The sequence below is a fragment of the Vidua chalybeata genome, chromosome 12, assembly GCF_026979565.1.
Source record: "Vidua chalybeata isolate OUT-0048 chromosome 12, bVidCha1 merged haplotype, whole genome shotgun sequence".
NCBI lineage: Eukaryota > Metazoa > Chordata > Aves > Passeriformes > Viduidae > Vidua > Vidua chalybeata.
In genome coordinates this window covers 10,501,035-10,528,342 of record NC_071541.1, presented here as the reverse complement: position 1 = coordinate 10,528,342, position 27,308 = coordinate 10,501,035, and the positions used below count along the sequence as shown (strand labels likewise).

The following is a 27,308-nucleotide window of genomic DNA, read 5'->3' as shown; positions in this document are numbered from 1 at the left end:
AATATCGACGTGAGGTTCAAAGGTGATGTTTGTTGGGAGCTGCTGAGTGTGAGTGTCCCTGGGGCTGCCTTGCCTGTTCTAGAGGGCCTTCTTCAAAGCAGGGACCTGAGAGATCAGTACAAACTAGTTGGAGGTCAGAAGCTCCTCAGCAGCTCCCCGCTCCCATTTATACTGTGTTGCCCTGTGAGACTGGGGCTCTGCCTGCCACGGGAGTGTCTCTGCACAGGCAGATTTCCCCATGGCAGGAGAAGGCAGCGAGTTCAGTCCTGCACATATCTACAGAGCCAGGCCCTTCCTTTTGGCAGGGGTGCAGGGGTAGCATATTCACAGCTGGGTCTCTTCCAAGTTTACTCCTGGCAGTATCAGGGAGATTGATTTCCCTTTAGCTTAATAGGAACAGCAGACACAGGCACTGTGAGACCCAAACAAGGCTGAATTTATGCTGCTGAGTTTTGCATCAGTAGCCCACAGCTGCTGCTGGGTGGTGTAGACACAAGCCTCCCAGTTCCCTTCTTCCTGAGGTCCCCATCGGAGCTTGCTCACTCCCTGTGAAAAGGAAAGGGATATCCCCAGAGCCAACAGCCACTCTCAGGAAGGGTTAAATCCAACAGCCACTCAGACAAGCAGCTACCAGTGATGCTGGACCTGTTGTGCCCCAGAGCTGCGATGGCACTGGAGATGTTTGTGTCCTCTGCTAATGTGCTGGCTGGGGAGACAGGGCTCTTTGGTGGCCTCAGGCAGGGGTCATTACTAAATGCAGCAGAAGCAGGCACGAGGGGCCGTGTGGTGGGACCGTATGTGCCGGAGATGGTTCTCAGAGCTGGTTCTCCCAAGTCTCCAGCAGGCTGTAATTCAGTCCTCTCCTCCTCCGTGAACTCATGCATCTCTTCAATTCTTTGTAAAGCCTCTTGTTGTGTATCTTGAGACACAGAGTCTCACCAGCTGATGACCTGTGTCATTTAGAAAGTCAGGACACAGCCCCTCAGCTGGCTCTGCTGGGAGCAGAGGGATGAGAGCCATGAAGCAAAGCCAGGGAGGGATGGCTGCGTGCAAGGTGCTGCACTGTGAAGAGTTTGCTGAGCGTGCATTTTTTTCTCAGATCAGCTTGTTGAGGCTTTCATCAATCCCAGATGCACAGAGCTGAGAAGATGGCTTGAGACATGTTCAGCAGCCATCTGACATTAGAGAGACTCCTCTTTGTTGTACCTGTGCAGGTGGCCTGTGTGCAGAGGGCACAAACAACATCTGCCCAAACCAGACCTGAGCGCGGGCAGGTTTTGAGCAAGCCCAGCCTGGTCCCCTGCACGCTGGCCTGCCGTGGCCTCAGCAGCTGAGCAGGAGGCAGCAGGCTGGTCCAGATGGTCTCTTGGCTTGGCAGCTCTGTGGTGCTGTGTGAGCAGCTGTGGGCTGCCCGAGCCTGCCCAGAGAAGGGGGCCTGCAGGGGTACGGACACCACACGAGCGGGATTTTAGGGAGAAGTGGATCTCTGGTGCTGCCTTGCCCAGGGAAAAATCAGCCCCTGTCCACCCTGACAAAGGGTTGTTTGCCGGTGCAAGCCCTTCTTCTGCAGTTCCTTTGGGCAGCAGGCTGCAGAGGAGGAGTTTATTGACAAGGAATGGAAATGCTGGCAGTTCAGGCTTGAATTATAAATGCAAGCAGCCAACTGGGGCCAGGAGAATGACAGGCGTAATGGGGAAGAGAAATTGCTCTTGGAAAGCTTCTAGCTTGGCTTATAGGAGGAATTAACCATTTGGAAACAGAAGATTGCATGGTACTTACACACAAATACTTTATTTGCTCACAGAGGCTGTGTTCCTGCTGGATATTGTTAATTTTCTGTTTCCTATAAAGATCTTAATTGCAGTCCTTGTGACATTAGAGACCTAGGGACACTGCCCCAGCAAAATACATTCCTCCAGCTAAAAAGCCTGTGATCTTTCTATTAAACCTTCCTGGCATTTGCCTCAGGCTGGTACCAGGTGACCAGAGCCTCCTGCTGCTGAGGAGACACGAAGGTTTAGGAAGAGCCCCTGCACTGAATGGGCCAGAGTGTCCAGACCAGCTGCCATTGGCTCTATTCCTAATATGATCCCCACAGATGATGCTGGGGCATTTGGCAAGCTCCTTGAAGCAGCTGGATTCCTTCTTTCCTTTTCTGCATGATTTATTATGAGCTAATCCTGTAACTGTCACCATTTTCCATCACTTGATTAGAGTTTCCCTGGCTGATCCTTGACTCAACTTGACTAAATGGGAGTAAGAGGGCCTTTCTTGAAAAACAGAGCCTGAGCCATCCCCACCTCTGGGGAGGAGGGAGCCACACAAGCAAGGCCCAGCTGTGCCAGCCCCTGAGCCTGGGTGTGGCTGGTGGCACTGTGATAGTCCAAGAGGTGTCATTGGTGACAAATGAAAACAAATTATCTTTAGAAACATAAAGGCAAAGTAAGCTGTGCAAGAAAGCAGGAGACAAAAGAGGAGAGAGCTTTCATGAAGCTTTGTAGAAAACAAGGAGGCTCTTCATGTAATTTTAATAGCTTCCTAATGGCAATGGCAATAACTTCTTCCTAAGTAAACTTTCCAGGATCTTGAACATCAAGAGTAATGCACAAGTGGTTTTAAAGCATGTCCAGAAGCCAGATCCCTGAATCACAGTCACTTCTGGAATGAGTGGCAGCCAGTCCCTGCACTGGCTTGAGTACAGCCAGCACTCCCTAAACAGAAGGCATCTGGCCAAAGCCTGGACAGACCATGGATTTCAGATTACAGAGGTCTCTTCCAGGCAGTTAAAAGCTGAGCAGCCTCCTGTTAGGGAAGAAAAAAATGAAAAAGGAAAGGCAAAAAAGTAAAGTTAGAAAGATAATTATTTTCCTGCCTAATATGTGTGACATGCAGTAGAAATCTAAACTAGTGCAGGATGTTCTGACCCCATCTCACATCAGGAGTTTAATGTTCTTTTTGTAGCAGCTTAAAAAGACATCCATCAGATGACACCCCCTCAAACCCCAGAGCCACCTCTGTGGCTGCTGCCTGAGCTTTGTGTACAGCAGATGGAAGGCAGAGAGACAGAGCTGGCTGCAAACCCCTCAGTGCTGGATCATCCCTCAGCCTGGCTTAGCTGCAGAATGCTGAGTGTGCACTGCAAATGTGAAGCTCTCTGGGCTGGGTTTGTCAGCCAGGCACAAGGAGCAAAGCACACACAAGTCCATTGTCTTTTTTGCCAGGCAAGTGCCCCTCCAAAGGGTGCTGATGGGGGCTGCACACAGGGTCACACTGGCTTTGCTCATCTGGGAGTTCTTGCATGCCTTGAGCAGTGAAAAGTCAGCTCCAAGCTTTCCAGTTTCTGCTAAACCTGTAAGAGCATTAATAGAAATGGACAGTGGAGATTATATTGTCAGCAGTGCTTGCTGTGTTTCTTTGGAGCACTTTCAGCAGAGATCTCTCTTTTTTAGTGGTTTGGAGCAAAACACAAGTAGCTCTGAACACTGGATCTCTGCCTCCCTCCCTCCCATCCCACATCCCACGTGGTGCTGAGTGGGACACGCAGGCTGTGCTGTGGCAGGGGCTGATCTCACCCAGTGACCCAGAGTCCTGTTTCCAGTCATGAACTGTGCCAAAGGCACAGCAGATCCTGAGGAGTGGGAATGGAGAAATTGCCCCTTGGAGAGGCAGTTTCTGGATCCTTTCAGTGGAGGAAGGAGTGGTGATGTGAAATAAGGTCTGGTTGTCACGTTTCTTTAGTGATGGCAGTGCCAGCCCCATGTGTGACCTGTCAGAAGGCTCTCTTCAGGTGTGATTCCTGGCAAGGGATATGGCTGGGACATGTTCCAGCTAAAAGAGAAGATACTGAACTTTGGTGGCAAGGGGGACAGCCATGAGGAGCCCTTGGCTGGGAGGGGGTCAGGTCAGCTGCAGGGTGGCTGCGTGTCACAGCACCCGTTCAGGAGGCATCTGTGCCGTTCTTGGCCTGCCCCACAAAGGCTGCCACAGCGCTTGAGAGACTGGGCTGAGGCATTTTCTGATGAAAGTCAATGTGTCTGTCTTGAACTGGATCCAGATGGAGAAACCTGAAGTCTGGTGGGACTTGGTGCCAGTGGCACCTTATGCTGCTGGCCCCTACCCCGTGTTTGCTGTCTGTGGATTTATTGCATCTGGCATGAGTCACTGAGCATGGAAGTGGTTGTGGGTAGGTGACAGTCGTGAGCATGGGTCACTGCAACCCCAGACTGAGGAAGCATCCATCTGCCTCTTGCAGGCTGGAAACCATGTCAGTTTTTTGTTTAATTTAATGTGCCTGGGGCTTCTGTGCTGTCCCTACGCCTGTCAACCCTCAGATTTCTGTGTGAGAGCCTGTGCTGTGAATAATCTGCACTGTGTGGACAAGTGCCCCAATATCAGACAGAGAGGTGATGCAGCTCTGCTGCCTCTCCATTCCCAATGCAACATGTCAGAGGCATTCCAGTCCCACGAGCCCCATTTACAGGGATGCTGCCTGCAGATGACTGTGCACAGATATCAGGCATCTTGGGCACAAGTGGAGGCAGGTGTGCTTGGATTCTTGGTCCCACTTCAGTTCCCTGAGGCTGTGTGTTTCCACCCTCGCACATTCACCACAATCACTGCTGCTTCTGGCAGGCCTGGCTGTTCCCTGTCTGGCTGGAATGAGAGCAGGACGTACTCACCCCGCTGTATGGCTCTTCCCATCCATCACTTTCCAGAGAGAATAGCTCAGAACCTTCTTCCACACCCTCATTAACATTTCCTGAAGGCAGCACACCCCTTGTCCCTCTCTTGCCCGTGGGCTGCTGCCTTCCAGCCAGCATGCCACATCTCTGGAGGAGTGAATGACTTTTCCTACTAAAGGAAAGTGCAGTCCATTGAGTTATCCCATGTAAAACAGTGACTCATTGTCCCCTCTTTGGAGAGTGTTTCTTGGCTGGAGGAAGGCTGTTGTCAGTGCCAGCGAGCCTGGCTGCCATTACCACCCAGTTGTGCCACACAGCCCTGGCGAAGCTGCAAGGGGGGGATTGCTGAAAATAAGGGTATTCTTTTTAGGGGGTGACACCTCCTTTCACCTCCTTCCCAAAGGAAGCAATCTTGGACATCTTGCCTATGTACACCTGGTTACAGTGAGGTCCAGGGATCCCAAATATCTTTACATCTGTGTGTGTGTGTGGTTTGGAACTGTGTGTAGTAGGAACTGTGTGGTTTGAGGTGGAAAATGTTGCAGAAGGGTTTGTCCCAGGGGATGGTAGCTGTGGAGCATATACATTTGGTGGAAGGATTTTGGAAAATGCTCCTTTCCCTCTTGGCTAAGAGGTTTGTACTGCTGTGCCTCCTCAGAAGTGAGCTGTGTCACCTCAGTTCAGTGCCTGTGGAGCCTCCTCTGAGGGCTGTGGCTGGGAATGGGGTACTGGGGTGCTTCAGCAGCAGAGACATGGGATGAAAATGTGTCCTGGGGATGGGGTGCCCCATCACCCTTCAGGAGCCATCTGTGACTGCTTGGAGTTTGCCTTAAGTAGCTTCCCAGGAAAACAAGAGAGTCATTTGTGCAAAAAGGGTAGATTTCTGGGGAGGAAGATCTGTGTGATAGAGACTGGTAGGATCCCTCCATTTAATTCCGCAGGAGAGTGATGTATTATAGCCAGGTACTGGAGAAGAGGAAGGTGATGGACCATTGTGCAGCCTTCATCCCTCTGCTACACCCTACCCCTCATCTTGAAATGGTACTTTATCACTGTGGCTAAAACATCACTTCTGTGTGAGCCCAGTGCCTGTGGAGATGCAAAACCACCCTCTCCCATACACAAACACGAGCGGGTTCACCCACCCTGGCTGATGGGAGAGCAGATTTGTCATCCCCTGCTGCAGCTCACTGTGCGTGGGCTGTTCTCTGTGCAAACCTACTCATGCACACGTCCTGTCTTGCCCTGCTCAGGTTGGCCCTGAGCTGCTTTCCTTGTGGTTTTTCCGTTAGTGTGGTGGGTAACCTCCTCCCAGTGTATCTCTATTTCCAAGTGCTGGGTGTGAGGGGAGGTGGGGGGGTTTAATTACTTGGTTTGGCTGTTTCAAGAGGGATGGGAGAAAATGTGCAGCTCTGGGAAGAAAAAAGCCTGAGCTAAGCTTTCAAGCACCCCTGTGTTGCTGGGACTCAATTCTGTCTGATCCAGCCAAGTTCAAGTCACTTGGTTTAATTTCTGCTAAATTAAATATCGTTAAGTCAAGAGCCACCAAATGGAGCCCCTTTGCCATGGGGATAACCAGGCTGACAACACCCAGGCACTGGCTGTGGTTCAAAACCAAGCTGCTTGAGGCAGTTCCTGAGCCTGAGAGTTAGGGTGCAGCGCTGGTGAAGGACACTTACCCAGTGGTTTCAGAGGGACACTTGAGCTTCCTGGTGCCATGCCAATGCCTGAGGGTGGTGGCTCAACTGGTGACATGGAGGAATGAATCATGAGATGGCTTTGCAGGGCACAGGGACGTGCCTGCCTGCTGATCTGCTCAGGGAGGCAGAATGACAAAGGTCCTGACCTTCTGATATGCTACATTAACCTGGCTGGGTTATCTGGGAAGGACCTGCTCCAGGACCCCTGCAGGGGTAAAACTATCCTGGCCCTTGGCTCTTCTCTGCTGTCTGAAAATGCTCTGGAGCAAGCATGGCAAAGGTTCTGCTGCTCCCCAGGATGCTCCAGATTGTCATTTGTCTGTAGGGAACAGGAGGGGATCTGGCAGGGGAAGGTCTGATGGAGAATTATTCCCATTCCCTAGCAAGTGAGCTGAGACAGACAGCTCCAACAGACTCTCCGCCGCCTGTACCTCAGCAGAGAGACATGCAGAGCAGCCAGCCCTTCCCAAGGCTTGGCCCACAGAGCCAAGGGCAGGCTGTCAGGAATAGCTTGGGTTGTACATTGCTGGCTTGTTCATCAGCGAGGAAAACACTGGAGGAGGCCAGTGGTGGGTCTGCCTGTGACCACACCACATGGGGCTGTGTTAGGTGGCAGCCTGTTAGCTGTGTCAGTGCTGAACCTCTGCAAAAGGACGTTGTCATGAGGCAGAATAGGCTGAACAAGGCATAACTGGGGAGAAAAACACCATGAAAAGAGAAGCAATGGTGGGAAGGGCCACAGGGGCATTTCCTGAGCTACAGAGGATGTTGGTCTGGAAGAAGAAATGTATGTTTATATTGTAAATACCAGAGTTGCAGAGCTTGCGAGTTGATGCCAGCTCCCCTCCATCACTCCTGCTCACCACTCGCTGGCACAGCCCCAGGAGGAACAAAAGAGCTCAAGTACAGCGTTTGCTCCACAGGGATCTGTTCACTGCCACCTGGAAGCTGTGCCAGGTGTGGGCTGTTGTGGGCTGATATCTGAGCTCTCCTCTTCTTGGGGAGCTGTACTGTGCCTGGGAGAGACCCAGGGAAAAGACCAGAAATTGTCTCTTCTGGTTGTTCTCCAAAGGGCTGGTTGCTTTCTGCCATTGCTTGTGCTTGTCTGAATATTGCTGTGACATGTTCTCTCTCCCCAAAATTCTTTCTTGTGCATGTGCTCTGCTGCCAGTTACCTGCCAGAATGGGGCATGGATGCTGCCCACTCCCTCGGAGTGTTCTGGGTGCAGACACCTGGATGAGCCCAGCCACTTACATCTCCTTACAGCTCCCCAGCAGAGGTGCTTGTGTCTGAATTCACAAAGATGAAGGATGCATTTAAACAAATATCACTTGTGTGGCTCTATTAGATTTATTTTCCTAAGCTTTTTAATTAAGCCTCTGTTGTCTATATCCTTGACTTTCTAGATGCAGTAAAAATGAGCAGTCACAAGAATCTAAGGAGATTTGATTGCCTCTTTGAAGCCAAAAATTTGATTTGCTTTTGGAGCCAAAAAATTCCCATTCCCAATCAAAACCTTTCAGTAAGAATTAAAATTGGAATAATTCCCAAAGGTCCTCCCTTAGCTCTGTGAACACCAGAATTGCCACACAGTTCTTCACAGCTAGGGGTATGATGTGAGAAAGCAGTCACTTATTTGGTCATATTGTCCATCAAAGAGAGGTCACTGCCTTCCACAGCATTAAGGCAGTAAGTGAGTCTGGAGTTCTCTGTGGGATTCTGGTGTTGGAGTCTCACATCACCATAGTTTTGAAAAATATTGTCTTTTAAAAAAATTCAAAACAACAAATAACAATCAGCCTTTGTGTTTAGGCAGAAATTAAGGAAATGTGTTCACCAATAGCCCAAGCATAAAAGCCAGAGCTTCCTAGAATTAAACTGCTATCTGGAGACAACCCTGTTTGACCCTATAGCTCTGATCCTTGCAGGCAGGGCTCTCACATGGACCACTGAGCACTGCCCAGGGGTTCAGCTGGTGCTCCCATGTGGGATTTCTTGGCCTCCATGTCCTGGACCATCCTCATGCAGTCTGTGCATCTAGCTGCATGTCTCAGTCTTTGCTATCAAACCAGGAAGGAAAACTGAGCTCTGACTGCAATAACTGTCTGGATCCATCACTGCTACTGCCAAAGTCTATTTTCTTTTTCTCTCCCTATTTTTTTTTTTTTTGTCCTGCTTGGATGTTAATATTGAAAATTGGACCAATTTAGCAGCCAGTGGCTGCAGCTAGGGTTTGGCTTTGACTAGCACAGTCACAGTATCCTCTCAGAAATCCTATGGCAGGATCCTTCTGGTGCATTATTTCAGTAGGGAGGAGCCTGTCTTTGTGGAGTGGCATCTTTGTGGTCAGGGGTGAGTGAGCCATCACTGCTGAGGCTGAAGCACTCGTTGCCCCTGGCAGGTCCTGGAGAGGAGTCAGCATGATCTGGAGAAGCTCATCGCTGTGCCCACAAAGAGATCCAGGTCCTAATTTCTGGCTCTTCCAGTGATGCCTTAAACCAAGTGCTAATCCCTGTACACTGTGAAGCTCTGGGCGTTGTTTACCCTTCTGGTAATACAGTTACTTATTTCCCTCTGTACGCTCTTCCTTCTCCCATGAATGAAGTTCAGCTGCACACATGCCATGTGTGCCAAGCAGACAGCTGCTGTCACCAGTCCTTTTTCCTTTGTTCAAATCAGAATCCATCGAAAATATCACCTTCAATTTCAGAACTTTTTCTTTGGTGTGGGAGAGAGCATTCCCTTCCAAGAGGGAAGTCAGTTTTCCCCTGAGAACTGACTCTTCCTACAGAACAAAGAAGCACCTCTCCCACTGCCCCGCTGGCAATTGCAGGCTGTAATTTACACTGATCATTTCAGGCACCGCAATTATTTTTTTCTCTTTTTTTAGGTTTTGCACAGACACAACAGGAAGCAACAGGGCTGTGAGACGGCGGCGGGGAGGCAGTGGTGGGGTCAGGATTAGCTTCTCAGGGCCTCTGGGGTGCCTGCTCATGTGCAAGTACATGTGCTGTCTCTTCACTTCCCTTGTCTGGGGACCACTGATCTTCTCCAGGTGTTAACCCTCTCCAGTGTTTCATATTGGAGACCACATGTGGAGTTTTTGGCTTCTTGTGACCTGAGGGTCCAGCCTGGAAAATATCTGAAAGCTTCATCCTCAAACCCAAAAGGAGCTGGGATTCCTTCTGTTACATCCCAGCCACCCACTCCCACTGATCTGGGGTTTCCAAACCTCTTCCAGTCTGGCACCTGACACATGGGTGTGATGATGTCCTGCATGTGGAACACCTGCCATCCTCTCTGCTGGCCTGTTCCCAGGGGTGATGGCATCCCAGCTCTGCTCATACACACATCCAGCCCGTGCAGCTCCGTGAGTCCTGGATCACCCGCTCACCTGGCAGCCCTTCTCAGCACCTCTGGATCTGCCTTGGTCCAGGAGAGCAGAGCTGTCAGTGCTGCAGGTGAGGGTCACCAATGCTATGGACAGTAGCATATGGATAATGCTTTTTTTTTTGCTGTGATGGCAAATATCTCACCTGACTTGTTTCAGGGCTTCATTTGCCTTTTTTTATGACTGTCACACTGGCAGCTGATGGCGCAGAACTAATGCATCTGGGACCTCCTGCCACTTCCAGCAGCAAAGTAGCAGAAACTGCTGAATTCCAAGATTGTGAAATTAAATCCTGTTAAGTTTCCACTTCCCTCATCCAGGATGAACTTCAGTTTCCCTGTTGGTGTTTGTCTTTCCCTGCCACGGCAGCCTTTCTCAAGTCTTTGTCCATCATCAGTATCTTTCTGTTTTTATGTCAACTCCTTCTCAACGTATTCATCCCAAAGCTATTCTGGGAAGTATTTTTCTAGAAATCTGCCTTCTGTCCAGTATTTCTCATTTAAGTGCCACCTGCTTTCTTGTTGCTCGTGACCTTTCCAGTTCACCTTCTAAACTTCATCCTCTCTGACTGAAGAGGATTAAATCCTTGTTTCCTGTGTTGTCTCTCATGCACTGTGTGTATCTGGGTGAGGATCTACCACATAGGCTTGATCTACAGAAACAGCTTATTTTATTTACAGACAAGTTTGCATGGGTATGAGCTGTGTCTGGTTAGTGCCATGTTGATTTTCATTCTAAGTTATTTATTATCCAGTTGCACCCACATGTTTTAATTGCTTTCTTTTCTTCAGACTGTTTTCTAAAGCCTGGGTAATGCTGATGTCAGCCTAGCAGGCTTGTTGCTGCCTGAATCTTGTCTCCAAGCCAAACTCTTCAATTCACACACTGGATTTGCTGTTGTGGTTGCAGAGAACCTCCCTCCCTTTTTAAGGCTGTCTGCAGCCAAAACAGCATATTCTTTCAGTGCTGCATCCAGAAGTCTGGAATAGGCATGATCCAGTCTTTCCCTCACCTCACACGTCTGGCTGTCTTTGTAATCAGCTAGTACACCTAAATATTCACAGCTTTAAAATCTATTCCCTTTTCCAAGGATAGCTGGCAAGACATTGAAGCCCCAGATCCTGCTGCGGTGTTGATGTCACACTGCAGGAGAGTAGCTTCAGCTGTGGTGGGACAGCACTGAAATCTGGGGTACAGGAGGAAAGAAAGGAGGAAATGTGATATCTTTTTAAGCTCCAAAAGAAAGTCTGAAAGCCCTTGTAACATAGGAGACTCAAAAATGGGCCTGAGCTTCCTTTCAAGCTCATCTTGTGCAGTGATTTCTGGTCAGTGTCTTTGCCTTAGCACAGTGGTTTTGGTCTCCTGCTTCACATCACTCCTATGCCCTTGCCTCATTGTTTGAAGATTCAGAGGACAAATGTGATACTTCCTTCTGCCTGTGTCAGTGAAAAACACTTCAGATTTGGATCACAGACATGCACTGTGTTGATACTTCTCACCCAAATAGTGATCCTGCAGTTGCCAAGGGTTGGTGCTTTTTCCCCTTTAGAAAGTTGATATGCCTTGGCTAAGTGATGTCCCTGCTTTCAGATGCAATTGTGGCAATGCTAAATTTCCAAGGATTACCACTGCATGTGGTGGAATCTGGGAACCTCAGTAACAAGCTATAAAGTCAGGAGAAAATCCAAGATACGAAGATCTTGGCAGCTCCTCCACAATGGAATATCCTGCTCTACTCAGGGCCATGGTGCCAAAATGCAAAACAAACCATTAACTCACTCACATGATACTCCCTCCTCAACAGTGTCATTTATTTCAGTACTCCTTGGCCTTCCCAAGCTTTTTGGGAGTCCCATGGGCATTCCAGAGCTTGGTAAACCAATAGTACAGGGAATGGGATGCCTAACTCTCTCTCAGCATGAATGAGTGGAATAGGAGGGATGTGTAAATGTGAGCATTTACATGTAAGTATGTGAGCAGTGATGCTGCAGGTGCTGGGGCTGGTGAACAGGGGGTAGCCACAGCATGGGGTCATGGGGCAGGGCTGTTGGGTGTCAAAGGCTGATCTTAGTGGGGTGGACTCCTTTAAATCACTGTCTCTAGCCTGCTGCTGGCTCAAGTGGGTTGCAGTAGCCCTGGCCTGCTTACCACTGTGATTCCAGATGTTTTGGGGATGCTTTGGGCACAGACAGCTTGGACTTGTCTCTGTTCACACACCTGCAGCCGCTCTGACCCAGCCTTATGGAGAATGGACACTCCATCCCACGGGACACAGCAGATGCTGCTCTCCTCATGCTGCATCTGCCACGGGGCTTAACCCCGGCTCCAGAAGTCACTGTCACTGCCCAGCTGGGATCCTGGCTGCTTTTCTCCTCGGGGTGCCCTGTGTAGTGTGAGCAGACAGTTTCTGAGCGGGGACACTTCCTGCAGTGGAGCCGTGTAAGAACCCAAAACCCGCTGCCAGGCCAGGCCTTGCTCTGGAGGGTTTGGCAGCGCCTGGGCAGGGATGGTGTCACCGCTTTGGAGCGCACAGACCTCAGGATGCAGCCAGAGCCGAGTGCTGGTGTCTTCCCCTGCCAGCTCAGCACTCCCAGCCTCCTCCAGCTGCACGGGAGCAACCTGGCAGGGATTATTTTTTTCCCTTTTTTTTTAATCTCTTCCTCTTTTTTTTCTGGGACCCTGTACAGCAAGAGCATAGCAGGGATCCCAGGGGGTTTGCTGCTATCCAGAGAAGATTCCTTGTTCTCTGCCAGATCTTGCGCTGGGGAAGGGCTGGAGGAAATCCATTCTGCAACGTTTCTGCTGGGGCTGTTGGCAAGAGTGCTGCGAGATGCTGCAGCCACTGGCCAGGCAGGTCCCTCTGAAAAAAAGAGGACTGAAGAGGTCAGAGCATGGCTGTGACCTACCTGACCTCTGCTCCCTCCCCTCTTTACTGCAGATTTGCCTTTTGTTGAGCCCGAAGAGCCTCCTGCCAAGCCAGCGCTCCTCTGGGGCCGTGACCTGATGCTGCAATAGGCACTGAAGCCTTTCCCTAGGACGTTTCCATGCTGCCCTGTGCAGCACCAGCACGAACTATTTGCATTTCTAACAGCCTTAAGTCAGCCTGAACCACCCGGGGTTTGCTTCTTGTCCCCATGAGAAAGGTTCTGGCTGATGCACGTGTTAATCTCAAAAACAAACGCCTCCACATTGTTTTTACTAAATATAGGAGCAGTGTCTGCTGCAAGGCACTGCTGGCAGCCCTCAGCAGGGTTACTGTCCTACATCCAAGAGGAGTTTATCAGCCCCAGCCAAAGGGGAAAGGGGCTCAAGTTCAGTGCTCTGTGTTTGCAGATGTGAGCTGCAGTCAGTTGAGTATTCAAGGTCTCATTCCCTGTCATTTGCAGAGGGCTGAGCCTGGAAATGTGAAACGGGACTCCTCTGGGATGAGCATCTCAGCCCAGAACTGTACGTTGGATTTTCTGCTTATCTCCCGCTGGCACAGATGCTATTTCACCCTCCTGTGGGGTAACTGATAGAGAGGATTGAGGAAGAAACTGTACCTTCTCGTTGAGTCACATCTTGATCAATCCAGCGCTGCAGGAAGTGTCATTTCCCATGGACGCGCAAGCGTACGGGCACTGCTGATGAAATTTTGTGAGGTCAGGCAGTCATTTCCTCCTAATTACAGCTCCAGGAATGAATAATGTTTAGCTGAGACCCTGGTGACTTTGTGCTTTGGTGCAGTTTTCATTTAAGCAAAATACAAGCATGTCAAAATGAACGCAGGATCTGGATTTTTCCTTCTGGTTATTTTGGTTGTACAGATGCCATCTGGGACTTGTATAACAAATGTGATGGTCAGTGAATGAAAAGATCCGGAGCCCCAAACTACCATGCAAAAAGCTTCTGTTAGAAACCTTCATGTTGCCAGAAATGTCTTGTGGCAGATGCTTTTTCCAGGAACTTGGAGGACTGGAAGAGCCTCCCAGGCCACAGTTTCCTGAACAATGTGTCCTATCTTCCCCTTCAGAAAAAACATAATTCTCCATTTTAAAACTCATGGTGTGATTCCTTCTGTGGAAGCCAACTCCAGGACTGCACAATCCCCATGGTTAAAAACTTGTCATGTGGAAACTGTCGTGGCATCCTCTGCCAATGGAGAGAGTCAGAGCCAAGAAGCAGAGGGTGGGTGAGTGATGGAAGAGCTGCTTGAAAGGGTTGCTGCAAGTGAGGGCCTGTGCCCCTGCCTTGGCTGGCTCCCTGCGTTGGGTTTGGGATATCCAGGCCACATGGTTCTGCCCCCACTCTGCTGGGAACAGGTCCCTGAGGGGACCTCAGAGGCTGAGCTGAAGCAGATGCTTCCTAGCCTGGAAGGTGGTTGCATCCCTAAATAATTTATGAGAACAAGAACTTGAGCAGCTGTCACTGATTGGGTCTCTGGTGCTGCACTTATGGCTGGCCACATCCAGCCTTGGGTTTGGTGCTGCTGCAAATGGACCTCCAAAATGAACCAGCTGATCTGCAAGGCAGGGAGGGGGCAAGGACTGTCTGGAAGGCTGTCTTCAGCTTCAAACACCAGAGGAGATGCAGCTGGTTTAGAAGGGATGAAAAAAAAATATAAATAGCAAATAAGAACTTCAATAGATTTACCAGTCAGACAAAGCACCTGACTAATTTGTGTGCTCCTGTCCGTGTCTCTGAGCCTGGAAGTGCAAACTCTGAGTCTGTGGGGGCTCAGCACAGAGCTGCCAGTATTGGATCTGCCCTTCATCTCTGCCAAGCACAGGGGCTGTCTCACCCCTCACAGGGCTGTGGCAATGCTGGCAGGGTCCTGTCTCCTCTGGGTCATTCCCTCAAACATACAGCCTGGACAAAGTGGCATTTCCCAAAAGCATATGGATCAAACTTTTCCTAGTTGCTCTTGAAATTGTAATTGTAACCTTTATTTATGGTGTTTTATTTGATAAAAAATAGGTCTGGACCTTTTGAATCCTAGCTGCAGATTTTGTTACAAAGTAAGGGGGAGGGAAGAGCATTGCTTGAGCATCACTTCCAGGGCAAAATGGGTTTGTTTCTTCTTGGGAGAGGTTGTCTTATCCCAATTTGGGCATCTCAAAAGAAAGTATGGGAAGCAGACCCTTCCAACCCCTCTGATTTTCCTCACTCCTTTTTCAGCCCCTGAAGATATGAGATCCACCTGGCAAGGCAAGGCTGGTCGCAGCCCACTCCAGGCCCTGTATGAGAGTGACCAGGTAAGGGGACAGGGACAGAGAAGTGGTGGGGCAAATATCAAGTGGAGCACTGAGTGCTGACCCTTTCTTCCACTCCTCTGGTGTGTGGGGCATTGTGCCAGGTCCAGCCACCCCCAGGGTCCTTGTAGCTGAAGGGTCCTCTGGCTGTGTCTGAAAGACAAGACCACACTGCTTGGGGGTGTAGCTTGATAAACACTGCTTATGGCCCTTGCTGGTGCTTGGGTAAATATTTCAATTACCAGTGGGCTGAGCCATAGCTGGGCAAACCTGGGAGACTTTGTCATCTGAACATTTCAAAGCCAACTCTGTGCCATCATAGCTGGGCAAGAGCTTCATTGACAGATATTTCTGTGTTAGCTGCTATATATACATGCACACACATAGGTATGTGCACATATATGTGTTTACATAGATGTAGCTGGACTCAGCCATGGGGGATTTATAATCCTGGAACATCTCAGGCCTCTCCATCACTCTGAGCTGTGCCAGCTACACCTGCTGAGAAATGAGCAGCCAGGCACAGCTTGGGCAAAGGATCACTCCCCTCCAGGTGGGCTTAGTGAGTCCCTCCCAGTGCAGGAATTAGGGAAGGTGTCCTGTTTGCCCTTCACAGTGGGGCTTGTGGTTGGAGCTGTAAAAAGTCTTTGTTTCTTTCTGCTGCATTTCCCCCTGGGCAGGCAGTTTTCCCCTAATTCAGCCTCACTTCCCTTTGCAGAGGGATCTTTACCCACAACTTCCCTGCAGGAAGGCCTGTGGGAAACCACCCTCCAACGGGTGCCATGCCACATGCCCCAGCCACCAAATGTTCCCTGCATCTCCCCTTGTCCATGGGGCTGTCATGTGCTGCAGACCCCAAGAGCAGAGGGCAATGCTGGTGGCCCCTCAGTGGGCTGCCACCCCTGCTGCTTCCCCAGTGCCCGTGGGCAGTGCCCCATACAGCCAGAGTCAGCTCTTCCCATATGTGTTGCTTTGTGTCACTGTCTGGGTTGATGCTCTTATGTCTGTAAGCAGCCAAAGTACATTTGCTCTCTGAAAAATTACAAATATGGACTCCCTAGGCCATGATGCCAACAAAGCCTGGTGCTGCTGGAATGTCATGGTGCTATTTCCCTAGAAGTGATACTTAATTTCCCTGGCTTTTAAAGAGAAGGAAATGAAGGGAGCAATTTTGCTCTGAAATAACTGCAAGACATGCATTTATTCCAGTGGGCGGCTGCTGAAAAGTAGTCACATTTATTTGTTGCCATGCCTGCAGACAGTGTCTGTCTGTCTGTCTCTCTGGTCCAATAATTTTGCATTATGGAAGTGCAGGGAAAAACACCTGAAAAAAAATCACATTATTAAAATGCCTCTTTTTCTAAGCCTTTGCAAAAAAGGTTTTCCAATTCTGAAAGCTGACGGGGAAGCTCCAAACAAAAGAAATTTCTACTGAAAGGTTTGGCTGTGTTGCAAGGCAGCATGAGAATGCTTCTTCAGCTGTGGTTATCATCTCCCTAGGTGCTGTATTTTTTTTGTAGCCTCGTAGCCAACAATGTCAAAGTCATACCTTGCTGGCAGTTAGCATCTGTTCACCTGAATTTTGTTTGTTTTGGCATTTTCCCTTATCATGTCCCTGTTGGAAGGAGTAAAGATGGGATGCTTTCTCCTATCCCTGTCTCACATTACTGCCCATACAGGTTCCTGGAGAAAGTGGTCACTAAGGTGACCTGAACAAGGTTATTTCTTTTGTGGAAATAAGATCCGAAAGGGTTGGAGAGTGGTTCATGCATTGCAGAAGGAGTGTTTGCCCAGACATTAGTGTCTCTCTGAAGATCCAGGTCTGCTGGATCATCCACAGGATGGACAGCTTGTCCTAGTATCCCAGCTCCTGGCGGGAGCTTTACAAGCCCATACAACTGTCCCTCCAAACACCTCATTAGTCCCCAGGGAGCAGTGAGGGGCACCTGAAGCCTGGCCAAAGGTGTCCTTTAGCATTCCTGGGCAGTGGCAGCTCTCAGCAGCCGTGTAGGCAGCAAGGCCTGCCCTTGCTCTTCATCTGGAGCTTACCACGCCTGTGCAACTGCAGAACTGTTTGCTGTGGCACCCTCTGGCCCTGGGAGGATTGTCTTTACAATCCCAAAGTGGGAGCCACAGTGATGTTGGGAGGTAGTGGTCACTGCATGGCATGAAAGCCACAGCCCTGCGGGGTCAGGGCCACCCCAGGTTAGCGGGTGCTTGGTGCTGCCATTCCCAGACGAGGCTGTTGGATGTTCCCAGCAATGAGGAACACGAAATTTCCCAACCTTTGTGAGCAAAATAGGGATGTAGTGGGCAGGAGGAGGAGGGGACCTTCCCCTTCTGACTTCCTGGAAATGGTTTCCTTCACCAGATGTTCTAATGACATTTTGGAATTTCTGACAAAAACCATGACAGGAAAGGTCACGTCCCAAGATCTGTAAGGGGGTTTCAGCTGGGTCAGGGGTTAAGGGACTCTGGGCTTCTGGTAAGCCAGTGCAGCAGCTGCCAGTTCTTGATGTGAAGGTCAGAAGGGTTAAAGGACCATGTGTTGGTTCCTTGTCCGTGCAGCCAAAGGAAACTGTGACCAGAGCTGAGGCATTGGACTGGCCTGTGTGGAAGAAGTCCCTCAGGAGAAGGAACCCAAAGCTCTCAGGAAGGGCCCCAGCACTACCTACTCAGCCCCTTGCTCTTCTCCATGATACCTGCCACCCCACCTCATCTCCAGCTCCCCTCCTGGTCACCAGGGTTTGATCATCAGCGTTAGAGACCATTTCCATTTGCCTTTCCTTGCAGAACACACAGGCCATTTCCATCCAGCATGCCCAAATGTTCTGCTACATTTCTGCCCTTGGCTGGGTGTTCACAGCAAACACATGTGTGTGGGTGTCAGTGTGAGGCAGCAATGCCCCAGAGCAGGCAGGAGGTGTGCAGGGCCCTGTGCCAGCAAACAGGCTGTGCTTTCTGCCCCTGGGGCCATACATCGCCCCCAGACTGGTGTAAGGGAGAGCACATTAGCCCAGTGTGTGTGTGTCTGCTTTTAAAAAAATGTTCTGTTATTGACCCTCTCTGCACCACCCCTTCTTCCCTCACCCCCATTCAATTTTTCTCCTCATCCAGCTCCTTGTCACATTTTGTCCTTTCTTTTGATGCCAGCCTGTCCAAGGATTAAGTGCACCAGATCAAGATGTGTTCAAAGTGAGTGCTGTCTCCAAAATCCCACATGGGTGACTGACCAATGCAGTAAAGGGGAGACTGGGGACAACTGTGGGACAAGTGTTGTGTATAGGCCACAGTCAGCTTGGGCAAGCTGGTGACCATCTCTGTTGGGTTTTTTCTCCCCAGTTTGAGCAGTCGTCCCTGCAGGCAGTTCACCAGCAGAGACGGGAGATGTTGAGCAACATCTGCAGCCGTTACACCCGCAAACGGCGTCTCCTGCAGCCGGACGACTTGCGGCACTTGGTGGTGGACGACACGCACGGGCTGCTCTACTGCTACGTGCCCAAAGTGGCCTGCACTAACTGGAAGCGGGTGATGATGGTCCTGACGGGGCAAGGCAAGTACCAGGACCCCCTGGAAATCCCCGCCCACGAGGCCCACGTGCCCTCCAACCTGCGCACCCTGTCCGAGTACAGCGTTCCCGAGATCAACGCCCGCCTGCGCAGCTACCTCAAGTTCGTCTTCGTGCGGGAGCCCTTCGAGCGGCTGGTCTCGGCCTATCGCAACAAGTTCACGCTCAGCTACAACACGGCCTTCCACAAGCGCTACGGGACCAAGATCATCCGGCGGCACCGGCAGGAGCCCAGCGACCGGGCCCTGGAGCGTGGGGACGACGTGCGCTTCGAGGAGTTCGTGTACTACCTGCTGGATCCGCGGACGCAGCAGGAGGAGCCTTTCAACGAGCACTGGGAGCGGGTGCACTCGCTCTGCCACCCCTGCATCATCCACTACGACGTGGTGGGCAAGTACGAGACCTTGGCCGAAGATGCCAACTACATCCTGCAGCTGGTGGGGGCCGACACGAGCGTCAAGTTCCCGGCTTCTTCCAAGACCACCAGGACGACAGACGACATGACAGCCCAGTTCTTCCAGGACATTAGCCCCTTCTACCAAAGGAGACTCTTTAATTTATACAAAATGGACTACTTGTTATTCAATTACTCCATCCCATCGTACCTCCGCATCCGGTGAGGCAGGGGCTGTGGGGGAAGAGGTGAGGGAGAGCTGGATAACTCTCACCTTGCCACAATCCCTCTCCTCCTGCCTTGAGCTCATCTCTTGGTTGACTTCTTCCCTGTGTTAGGGTCTGCTCCACCTCCTGATGCCTTGTTCATGCATGCTCTGGAGGAAGCACACTTCTCAAAACACTGGGGCTGGAGATTTTCCTTCCATTTCCCTCCCAGCCTTCAATATCTACAGGGAATGGTGGTGGGACTGGACACTTCTTGCCTTGGCTGGGGACTTTCTTGTAATTAAGAGACTCCTCTGTAGATCCAAATCTTGGGAAGGCTCCATTTTTGGGCAGGATCCCTTCAGGTCTTTCTCCTCCCTACTGGGCCGTTTGGGGGCAGATATGGAGTCTCAGGGGTCAGAGTGGAGTGTATCAGAGACTTGCATAGAGCCAGAAATAAAGCAATAATTTAATGTAACTTTTTCCTTTTATTTAAAATTGCTCTCACTTTTTCTTTTTGTCTTGTTCTCCTCTGTCCTTCGTGCCATCCCCTACTGAGGGGGATATAACACACAGAGGTGTGTTACTCTGACCACATTTTTATCCCTGGAGGGATTTTTTGTTCCTCTCCTTCCACGTGTTCTCAGTTGGGGTGCAAAATACTCCAAAGATAGAGAGGAAAGGCTTGCAGCAGGTCCTCAGTCTTTCCCCTGAACTACCACAGCAGAGTGCTCAGTGCCTGTGTGTGCATGTCTCTGGATTTCTGGTCAAATCCATTAAATCCAGGCCCCACACCTCCCATTTTTTGAAAGCAGGTGACAACAGTTGTAAAGCCATACAGACAGCATGGGTGCAGGTGTCTGCTCTGATGAAATCACTTAATCCACGATGATGATGGTCAGACAGGGCCCTGCTGGCTTCTCTTCCCATGAGAGCATGGGCTGCTCCTGTGTGCAGCCCCTTTATAAAAGTTATAAAGTGTTTGGGGGAACACTGGGCTGGGATGTGGGAGATTGCTGTGGTAATGGAGAAGTAATGTTGGACTGGGAGGCCAGAAGAGTCTGTGTGTGTATGTTTGTGTGTGTGTGTGAGAGAGAGAGGAAAAAAAATTGAGGATAAAAACAGGGAGAGAGACACCTAGAGGGAAACAGTCCTTTTCCTGGTTGCCTTTGGATAATCATTCCTTGGAGAAAAAACGGGGAGGACTGAGTGCAACACAAAAGAAAATGACAAACTAAGCCCTAGGATTTTAAATAATAGCCAGTCCATATTTCTTATGGAAAGACTCCATAAGAGTCTTTCCTCTTTTCTGTTTGGCTTTGGCTTGCTGGCTGCCTTTGTAAATAAACACACTGGTAATAGATGCTGTAGAGTGTGTCTGCTGCCTTGGCTGCAAACACTTGACTTATTAGTGCAATACAATGGGAGGTTTTATAAAACCACAGTGCTCTCAGTATCTGTAAAAAAATGGTGTTTCCATCTAACAACTTTCAGCTGTTATATCTTAACCTTTTTCCTCTCTGCCTCTGACTGGCATCTATATGCTGACACTCCCTCCTTGCTTGCTCTATTGGAGATTGGCTTTAGCAAAGCAATGAAAAAGAAAAGTAAATGAAGCTGCTGGGGATCCTGGCAGTGTGACTGATTCTCCCAATCTGCACTGGAGATCTTGAAGAAATGGCCCTTCTCATGCTGTCTTGGTATCTCCCCCCGTCTAGCTGAAACACAAAGCACAAAAACAGATTATATGATGCAACAAATCTCATCTGCAGCGTTCAGGCTTGGAGAGCATTCCTCTTGCTTTCTCAGGAGTCTTGTGCTCCCTGCTTAGAGCTGCCTCTGCTTGGAAAAATCATTGTTCAAATCACTGCAAGATCTTTTCATCGCTTTTGGTAATGAATCATAATTTGGGGTCAGATGCAGTGTCATATTTAGATTTTTTTTGTTTTGTTTTTGTTTTTATTTTTCCAAAATACTGTTCCCTGCCAGTATACCTCTAAAGAGCTGATGGCACAGTGAGTGGCAAGGACAGATACACTCACTCCCAGCTGTGCTGTCTGTGGGTGTTTAGACAGTATCTGGCTGGCTGGGAAGTGCTTTGGGCTTTCTTTGGTGTGAAAGTGAGGGAACAGAAGCCTCTGGGCTTTTTTCTTTAGCCAGGTGGTTTCTAATCTTTCCTGCAACAGTGGCAATGGGGAGGTGGTCCCAGCTGTGAATGGCTGTTTGACTGGCAGCCTGTCCTGGCATCCCCATCAGACCTGACCCAATCAATAGCCCAGCCACACACAAATGGACCAAATGCAGCCCTGCAGCCTTGGTCATGATCTTCTGAAAGCAGGACCCTGTAAAGGTGTGGTTTGGGTCATGTAGGACCTTTAGAAATACCCACCTTTGGGCTGCTTCTATAAACAGACAACATCCACAATCCAAACCATTTAGGTCATACCCTTGGTTTCTTCTTTGCCTAAACCCAAAGCTTTCCAAAGGAAAACCTAACCATGCAAACAGAAAAGGGGCACTGTGCATTTCTGAAGTGAACACTTTCAGCCTGGACTGGAGCATTTTGGGACAGGAATCGCTCAGCCTGTGCCAAAGCTGAATTGCTGGGACCAGGGTGCTCTGGGGCCAGCTCTGGAGTCGGGATGCTGCAGGATGGGGTCGGGAAGCTGCGGGATGAGGATCGAGATGCTGCAGGGCTGGCATGCTGTGGGACAGGGGTCGGGATGCTGTGGGGCCGGGATGCTGTGGGGTCAGGTTGCTGCGGGGTCAGGTTGCTGCGGGGTCAGGTTGCTGCGGGATGAGGATGCTGCGAGGTCAGGATGCTGTGGGGCCGGGACGCTGTGGGATCAGGATGCTGCGGGGTCAGAATGCTGCCGGGTCAGGATGCTGCGGGATGAGGATGCTGCGGGGTCAGGATGATGCGGGATGAGGATGCTGCGGGGTCAGGATGCTGTGGGGCCGGGACGCTGTGGGATCAGGATGCTGCGGGGTCAGGATGCTGCCGGGTCAGGATGCTGCGGGGTCGGGATGCTGCGGGGCCGGGGCCGGCAGCCGCCGCCCTCGCCGCAGGCACGGTCCAACCCTTCCCGGTCCGATCGAAAGCGCTGGAGGACGGGAGCAGGACGGAGCTAGGAGGACCCCGTGTGACCGGTGATCCCAACTACAGGCGGTGTGATTCCCTGTACGGGTGCTGGGAACAATTTCTCTGAGGGCTCCTGGTTGGTTGGGCTTTTCTAACTGTTTCGCTGCGACCCTTTTTCTTTTTAGAGGAGAAAATATAAAGGAGACCTGGGCCATCTCTAACGTGTAACTGGATTTGGTTTTCGCCTCCACTTGGAAGTGGGAATGTGGCAGTGGCTGATGTGCAGCCAGGGCATGACCTACAAGGAGATGCCGGGGTCTGCCCCCCAGGAGCAGGGCAGGGCATCACCCCCCCGGCCCTGTCCGAGCAGCCTCTCTGAGCAGGGAATGTGACCAGCAAAAGGTGCCAGTCCTGGCCTCGCTGAAGATCACCATGGTAATCATGGTAATCATGTCCCCCCAGCCCCCTGAAAGGTTCCCATCCTGACCTCAGGCTGCAGAGCTTGGGGACAAGAGACTAAATAATTCAGGTTGGTCCTGGAGTCTCGCCCAAGGCTTGGGAGCTACTGGGGAGCTCTTAGAGCTCCAGGGACACAGGAAACAAGAACAGCCTTGCTTTGATACGTTCATGTGTGCACAAATATACAATGAAAATAATGATTATATTATAATGCATAATAGAATTACTCCCGGGTCAATCTACATATTATATATTGAGTGATTACATTTTTATATGGTTATAATACTTAATTGACATTTGGCTTTTGTATGTCTACATATGTGTATCTGTACACCATCCCATTTTTTTATATAAATACTCATATAATCCCCAGCATAAAAGAGAGAGCACCTTCCCTTGCTGCACTGTTGAGCTTTGCCACAGTCCAGTGTGGGTCAGGAGTTAATGAAGAGCTGGCCCCTTCCTCCAAGTGGCCCCAGCAGCTCCAGCCTTCTGAGTGTGCTGAGCACTCTGCCTGTGCTGTGGAGCTCCTGGCCCCATCCCTCATGGCCCATGTGAAGCTGCTGAGTTTCTCCTTCCAGTGGAACAAAATGGAGCTTCAGTCATCAGGAGGTTTCCTTCCAGACTTTCCTGTGCACCACAGATTGGGTTGTTTACCAGCTGGAGGATTAAATAGACTGTCATTGAAGAGAAAAAAAAAACAAAAAACAAGTGTGTTTAAGTATGTCTTGGAAGCAGTGTCTCCCTTGAAGGAGGCTTTTCAGACTTACTGTGTTTGCTGGCTGGCACTTCGCTTGTCCCTGGTAAGGAAGCTCCATCTCACAGAGAGTTTCTGGAAAATTACTGTGTTAGGATGGAGGCAATGAGTGGAAGCAGTGGGGGGAGAAAAATAAATTATTTGACTATCCCTGAAAACAAACCTGTTCCCATCTGCATCTACAGATGGTGACAGCCCCTTCTTTGCCTGCAAAGAAAAACCCTTATGCACCCAGGAATGGGGGAACCCGTGGCTGACCTTCCTCCCTAGTTCATCTGGGATCTCCCCAAGGTCCCAGCAGCCACCCCAGCACCCCAACACATGTGGTGCTCCAGGGCACCCATCCCCTCCCAAACTCCAGTGCTCTTCCTCAGCCCCATCCCACAACACTGACATGAACCTGCTAGTGGCTGATGTCAGGAGTGAGCCTACCTGCACTGCTAATACAGTGGGAAATAAAACCATGGGACAAAAAAAAAATTGTTTCACTGCCCACTACTAGAGTCAAGATCAGCTGGCTGATGGCTGCACATGGTTCAAAAATAGCCAGTCTCATTCTCTGCCAACACTCCCCATTTTCCTTTATTCCCTCTAAAGATTACAGCAAGGTAAGCCTTCCACAAGCATCTCACAGCATTGGATGGGTTTCTCAGTCCAGGACCAGCACTGAGCCCAAAGGGGCAGCTCAGCAGCCAAGGACTAAAGAGCACCATGAAAGAAGCTCTCTTCTTCCACCTCATCCTTTTTTAATGCTGTTGCTTATTTGGGAGCTGTGAGGACTAAATACAAATAAAAGTCACTGTCAGCTGAAACTGAGGTGCTGGTGTCTCTGGCAGGGTGTGTCCAGCCCTGTGACAAGCTGGGCACAGTAATGACACAGACACAGCAGCAGAGAAGCCAGGCCCACTGCTGGCAGTGACTTCCCTGCTGGGTTAGGCAGAAATCCCTGTGAAATGTCCCCACCCTGTCTGGGCTCTGCTACCCACACAAGTCTGCTCTGAAACTGAAATCTGTGGAAGAAAAGGGAGTCAAACAACCCCCTCCCCAAATCTCCTCCCTGACAAATTGCTCCAACACAACACCACAGGGAGCATAAAAACAGGTAGGGCCTGCTGTGATGTACTGAAAATTCTTAGAAGCTGAGGAGCCTGCAGGTATTTAAGCATCAAATTTCTGCTTTTAAGGGGAGGGAAGGGGGAGGATGCCCGGACAACTCAGGGGCTTCTGGCCCTGCTGGGATGGCTGGGGCAGCTGTTGCCAGGGGACAGAGCAGTGCTGCCCACTCACTGGAAGGGCTGGCGGTGCTTTCTTAGAGGAGCAAGTTCAGACAGAGTTGCAGGAATTGTGATCCAAGCTGTGATCTGGGGTTACATATAAACTTTGATAGCAAAGACCCTTTCTCATTTGCAAAGGGAAGAAAAAAAGAGGAAAGAGAAAGGGTAAACAGGCTGAGCAGCCAAATAACTAGCCTCTCACTGCCCTTAAAAAGAAGGAGAAAAAAATCCCCTTTTATTGAAACCATTTCCTTTGGTTATATCATTTCTCTTGAGGCTGGAAGCAATTTTAAGTCTGAAGTGCATTCCCTGCACTAAGTCCACAGGGACAAGGCTGATGCTTGGCTACCCACCAAGGGGTGCTCTGGAGAGCAGCAGGTCTTGCTGTGCCCTCTGTCATTTCCCCACACCACCTCTGAGCCCCAGTGCCTCCTGCAAGGGGGGAACCCCCAAGCCTAGCACAGGCAAGGAGCAGCATGGGTCACCTTGCACAGCTGAGTCCCACAAGTAGGACACAGATGGCATCCATTACATGTTCCCATCCCTGTCCTCTGTCAACAGTGACAACCAGATTAAGCTGAGTTCTGCCCAGAAATCCCCCAGTGAAGGGACGTGCCAGTGCCAGGGCTTTGCTGCAAGCACACAGCAGAGAAGCACCTGTGCATTGGGCACTGGGATTTGATGCTGGAGGAGTGTGACTGGGGTCCCTTGCACCAGTCACTGGCTCCAGTCTAGGTCTTTTGCAGGATTGGAGGAAGCAGGACCAAATCTGTAATATTAAGAGAAAAGCAGGAGTTTCACATGTTCAGGATCCTGTTGAGGGCTGGGGTGTCCCCAGCACTTGGCTTTAGCACCAGCCTTACTTGATTCACAAGACCAGCACAAGCACCAAGCTCCAGAGAGGACTTCTCTGAGGTGGTGGGGACGATGCAGCAAGGAGGAGGAAACATGGTGTTGAGGCAGGAGGAGTTACTTGCCAGGACTGCTCAAGCCAGTGCCAAATTTGAGCTATTAAAGCTTTGCAAAGTAAAACACTAAGCTCAAGTTATTAAAATACATATGTACACATCCTCTAAGGTGCCCCTCAAACTGGGACTGGCAGTCGGATGATCTGCTTTTCCTACAGGCCCCCTCAGCTGCTGCTGCTGCAGTTGTCACCCCTGGGTGCCCTGGCCAAGCAGAGCTGGCAGCACAGAGGCTGCAGCAGGGGATAAAGCAGTGACACTCGAGGCAGGGCAGTGTGTCCTGAAACCTCCCTGCTGGGGAGCTGCCATGCACAGCCTCTCCAGCACAGCAGCACCAGGCAATTTGTCCTTCATGACAAAAAAAAAGGAAGAGAAAGTTTGGGGAAAGGGGAGGCTACAGCTATTTTTTTTTTTTTCAGGGAGTGCTTTTCCCCATGCCTGGCAGCCCAGAGCTGTTCAGCTTTCACTGTTAGGGACCTTCAGCCATGTGTGGAACCCATGCAGGGGCCTCAGCTTTGCAGTGGCTCTGGGCCACCAGAGCAGAACTGGGAGCAATGAAACATCCAAGGCCAGCAGGCACTCAACACAGCTGAGATTCAAGTATTTTAGAGCTGGCAGATCCTTGAATAAGGCATCATGGGGAACTTGACCTCCCCTTTTCCTTTCTCCAACAAGAAGGCAGATAATTAATAAAGGTGAGGCCTAGTGACGTTTTTCAAATGTTTGATCCATGTCCTCAGTTCCTGACTCTTCAGCATCTTATTATCTGGAGGACTCTGTTGCTTCTTCAATTTCAGTGAGAATTGGCTGCTTCCAGCCTCCCTGGCATGTCCTTGGTAGTACCAGATTGCCACCTGGAGCAAGGACCTGAAGAGTCACTGGCCACAGCCTAGTGCCTGATCATCACCCAGACCAACACAGGCAGCTCCTGGACTCATTCCAGAGCAATTGTAAATGAGTGGATGGTGACTGTGGGAGAGGCTTTAATGCTAACCCGAAACATATGGGTGGCAAAATGTTCTTGGTTAGGAAACACTGATTTTCCTGAAGCCCTCTTAATATTGTGTTGTCCAACCCTGGATGGATGAGAAAAAAACAAAAAGTTCTACCTGACAAGTTAGAACTAAAAACAGGCAGAGTCATGTCAAGAAAAAAAAGCAACCCACAAATCCACAGCATTACTCTTTTTTCTTTTTTACCCACTTTATTTATGTGTGTGTTTCTATAAACATTTTAACTACTGGACATTTCATAAACCGTAAAAACAAACCTTCCTGCCCTCAAAATGCAATCTAACCAGCTTTTTGGTCAGACACTAGCGATGCTGTCAGGGCAGGTAGGTGGTATCCCTAAATAACCTCCCACTGGGCATGAGCCAGCAGCACACTGCCTCAGGTCCTGAGCCTCTGAGCGATGGAGACAAGACAAGTTTAAAGACCTGGTTGCTCTGCTACTCCAGGAGCAGAAGAAAAGTGGGGTGAATAAAGAACTTCCCTTGGTGGAGAGTCAGAGTCTGATGGAGGGGCTGCAACATCCACTTGCAGGATCAGACGCAGTGACCTTGGCAGGCTTTGGGGCAGCCTCGGGGCTGTGTCAGT

At 50.2% G+C, this 27,308-nt stretch overlaps 1 protein-coding gene across 4 annotated transcripts in view; it reads left to right on the top strand.

The window, feature by feature from the left end:
- The window catches only part of CHST13 (carbohydrate sulfotransferase 13), a 29,105-nt gene extending 9,454 nt beyond the window's left edge, over positions 1-19,651 (top strand). For 2 of the 4 annotated variants that reach the window (XM_053954165.1, XM_053954166.1), the window contains exons 2-3: positions 14,932-15,008; positions 18,348-19,651. In XM_053954165.1, coding sequence (XP_053810140.1) covers positions 14,932-15,008; positions 18,348-19,193 — 923 coding nt within the window. In that variant the 3' untranslated portion in view covers positions 19,194-19,651. Of the gene's footprint in view, positions 1-13,559; positions 13,946-14,931; positions 15,009-18,347 lie in introns of those variants that run through there. The other 2 variants (XM_053954164.1, XM_053954167.1) reach the window with 2 other exon arrangements.
- Positions 19,652-27,308: the final 7,657 nt, after the last annotated feature.